The sequence below is a fragment of the Eucyclogobius newberryi genome, unplaced genomic scaffold (genome assembly GCF_026437365.1).
Source record: "Eucyclogobius newberryi isolate DKJ021-1_F unplaced genomic scaffold, fEucNew1.0.hap1 SCAF_14, whole genome shotgun sequence".
NCBI lineage: Eukaryota > Metazoa > Chordata > Actinopteri > Gobiiformes > Gobiidae > Eucyclogobius > Eucyclogobius newberryi.
Window position 1 is genome coordinate 36,025,650 of NW_027315768.1, and position 3,264 is coordinate 36,028,913.

Consider the following 3,264-nt stretch of genomic DNA (forward strand, 5'->3'; position numbering starts at 1 on the left):
TAAAGACCTAAAGGGGCGACCGATGACCACAGGGGGCAGTAGTCCACTAAAGGCCTAAAGAGGCGACCGATGACCACAGGGGGCAGTAGTCCACTAAAGACCTAAAGAGGCAACCGATGACCACAGGGGGCAGTAGTCCACTAAAGACCACAAAAGGGACCGATGACCACAGGGGGCAGTAGTCCACTAAAGACCTAAAGGGGCGACCGATGACCACAGGGGGCAGTAGTCCACTAAAGACCTAAAGGGGCGACCGATGACCACAGGGGGCAGTAGTCCACTAAAGGCCTAAAGAGGCGACCGATGACCACAGGGGGCAGTAGTCCACTAAAGGCCTAAAGAGGGACCGATGACCACAGGGGGCAGTAGTCCACTAAAGACCTAAAGAGGCAACCGATGACCACAGGGGGCAGTAGTCCACTAAAGGCCTAAAGAGGGACCGATGACCACAGGGGGCAGTAGTCCACTAAAGACCACAAGAGGGACCGATGACCACAGGGGGCAGTAGTCCACTAAAGACCACAAGAGAGACCGATGACCACAGGGGGCAGTAGTCCACTAAAGACCTAAAGAGGCAACCGATGACCACAGGGGGCAGTAGTCCACTAAAGACCACAAGAGGGACCGATGACCACAGGGGGCAGTAGTCCACTAAAGACCACAAGAGAGACCGATGACCACAGGGGGCAGTAGTCCACTAAAGACCTAAATGGGCAAATCTGGGCAAAAAGAAGATCAGAATCAGGAGAGATCTTCAGTCTTTTCACACAAAGGTGGACGTGATCTCCGAGGACAATGAGCTGCGACTGGAGCGTGAGACGGTCTTCTTCTTGACCAGTCCGAACTTCCTGAGGATCTGCAGGAACCTCCCCCTGAACTTCTGCCCGACGAAGGCGTAGACGACCGGGTTGACGCAGCTGTGCAGCAAACCCAAGCTGTGCGTCGCCAGCATCGCCCGGTCCACGGCCAGACGCGCCGGACACCGGTACGGCACCAGCTCGGTCCGGAAAAACGTGTCGGCCATCACCGCCACGTGGTACGGCGTCCAGCACAGCAGGAACGCCCCCACCACGCAGACGATCACGCGCATGGCTCGCTGCTTCTGAAAACCCCGGCGGATTCGCAGCAGGCGCCGCACGGTCACGCCGTAGCAGGTTAGCATGACCGCTAACGGCATCAAGAAGCCCAAAGTGTGACGCAGCATCCTCGTGGCCAAGCGCCAGGACTCGGCGCTGCTCGGGTCGTAGCGCTCGCGGCAGACGATCTGGCTCGAGTTGTGCGACACGTAGGCGGAGCTAAAGAGGCCGGGCAGCGACAGCAGCGCGCCCACGGCCCACACGCCGGCGCACGCCGCCCAGCTCAGGTGTTTGCGGTTCATCTTCCTCGCCTCCGTCGCGCGCACGATCACGAGGTATCGGTCCACGCTGATGCACGTGAGGAAGAGAATACTCGAGTAGAAGCTCAACTCCTGGAAGATTGTGACCATTTTGCACAAGACGTCTCCAAAGATCCACCCGCGAGTGACGGAGGTCGCCCAGAACGGCAGCGTGAACGCCAGCAGCAGGTCGGCCACGCCCAAGTGCAGCAGGTAGAGGTCGGACGGCGGGAGCGGCTGCTTGGCGCCGGCGATGACCAGCGAGACGCAGAGGTTGCCGGGCAGCGCCAAGAGGAAGACGAGGCCGTAGAAGACGGTGGTGGCGAGCGCGGCCGGGTCCGAGATGGAGACGTGAGGACACGGGCGAGTGTCGGGGTCCGGGACGAAACCCGAGTCGTTGTACGTGAAGTTCAGCTCCTCGTAAATGGAACCGAAGTCTGCGACGAACGACGAGGAGAAGAGTTCATCTGCCAAAGAAGAGAAGGTGAGAAAACAAGGCAGAACACAGCAATAAATGAAATATAAATAAATAAAATCAAACAAAAAACACAGCAAATAAATAAACAAATAAAATATAAATACATAAAATAAACATAAAAACACAGCAAATTTTTTTATAAAATGAAAACACAGCAAATAAATAAAATATAAATAAATAAAATCAATAAAAACACAGCAAATAAATAAAATATAAATAAATAAAATCAAACAAAAAACACAGCAAATAAATAAACAAATAAAATATAAATACATAAAATCAAACATAAAAACACAGCAAATAAATAAAATATAAATAAATAAAATCGATAAAATAAAAACACAGCAAATAAATAAAATATAAATAAATACAATAAAATAAAAAACACAGCAAAAATAAATAAATAAAATAAAAACACAGCAAATAAATACATAAAAATAAATAAAATCAAATATAAAAAACACAGCAAAAGATAAATAAAAAACACAGCAAATAAATAAATAAAATATAAATAAATAATAAAACTCAACAAAACGATCAACCGACTACAAATATTAGAACGGTTATTTCATTTAAAGCTGCACTCTGTGGCTTTTCTGGAGACGCGTTTTGAGATGTTCCGCAGTGCGGCATTAAACTGTCTGTGATTGTCTTCGGGTTTAAAAGGATTATTGAGACACTTTTGTACATTTTAATGTTTGTTTTTAACTCTTTTGAAACGTAAAATGTAATAAAGATAAAGTATAGGACCAGCTCTAAAACTGTAGAGGAAACGATCACATTTAAAGTAAAACACGTGTGAAAGTGTCAATGCTGAAGCTGAGAACTCACCAGACATGACGAGCTGCTCCTCTGAAGCCCAGAGCCGAGTGAGGGACAGAGAGAGAGACAGAGAGAGAGACAGAGAGAGAGACAGAGAGAGAGACAGAGAGAGAGACAGAGAGAGAGACAGAGAGAGAGACAGAGAGAGAGACAGAGAGAGAGACAGAGAGAGAGACAGAGAGAGGGAGAGAGAGAGGGAGAGAGAGAGAGAGGAAGTGAGAGAGAGAGAGAGAGGACGTCTCTCTCTCTCTCTCCTTCCCTCACTCTATCGTTCTCTCTCTATTATAATAATAATAATTATAGTAATGATAATAATAATGATAATAATAATAATAATAATGATAGTAATGATAATAATAATAATAATAATGTTAATAATCATAGTAATAATAATAATAATAATGTTAATAATCATAATAATAATGTTAATAATCATAGTAATAATAATAATAATAATGTTAATAATCATAATAATAATAATAATAATGTTAATAATCATAGTAATAATAATAAGCTCCTCGTCGTCACTGGCGCTGAAACAAAAGCAGCTGAATCTTATGAAGTTGGACGTTGTGGGTCAGAGATGGAC

At 45.9% G+C, this 3,264-nt stretch overlaps 1 protein-coding gene across 1 annotated transcript; it reads right to left on the reverse strand.

Moving 5' to 3' along the window:
• Positions 1-536: 536 nt before the first annotated feature.
• Positions 537-2,881, reverse strand: LOC140360037 (C-X-C chemokine receptor type 1-like). Its single transcript, XM_072445344.1, has 2 exons — positions 2,685-2,881; positions 537-1,842 (listed from the first exon to the last, which is right to left on the reverse strand). The coding sequence occupies exons 1-2, from the start codon at positions 2,689-2,691 to the stop codon at positions 764-766; spliced, it is 1,086 nt and encodes a 361-aa protein (XP_072301445.1). The 5' UTR covers positions 2,692-2,881; the 3' UTR covers positions 537-763.
• Between the last annotated feature and the right edge of the window lie 383 nt (positions 2,882-3,264).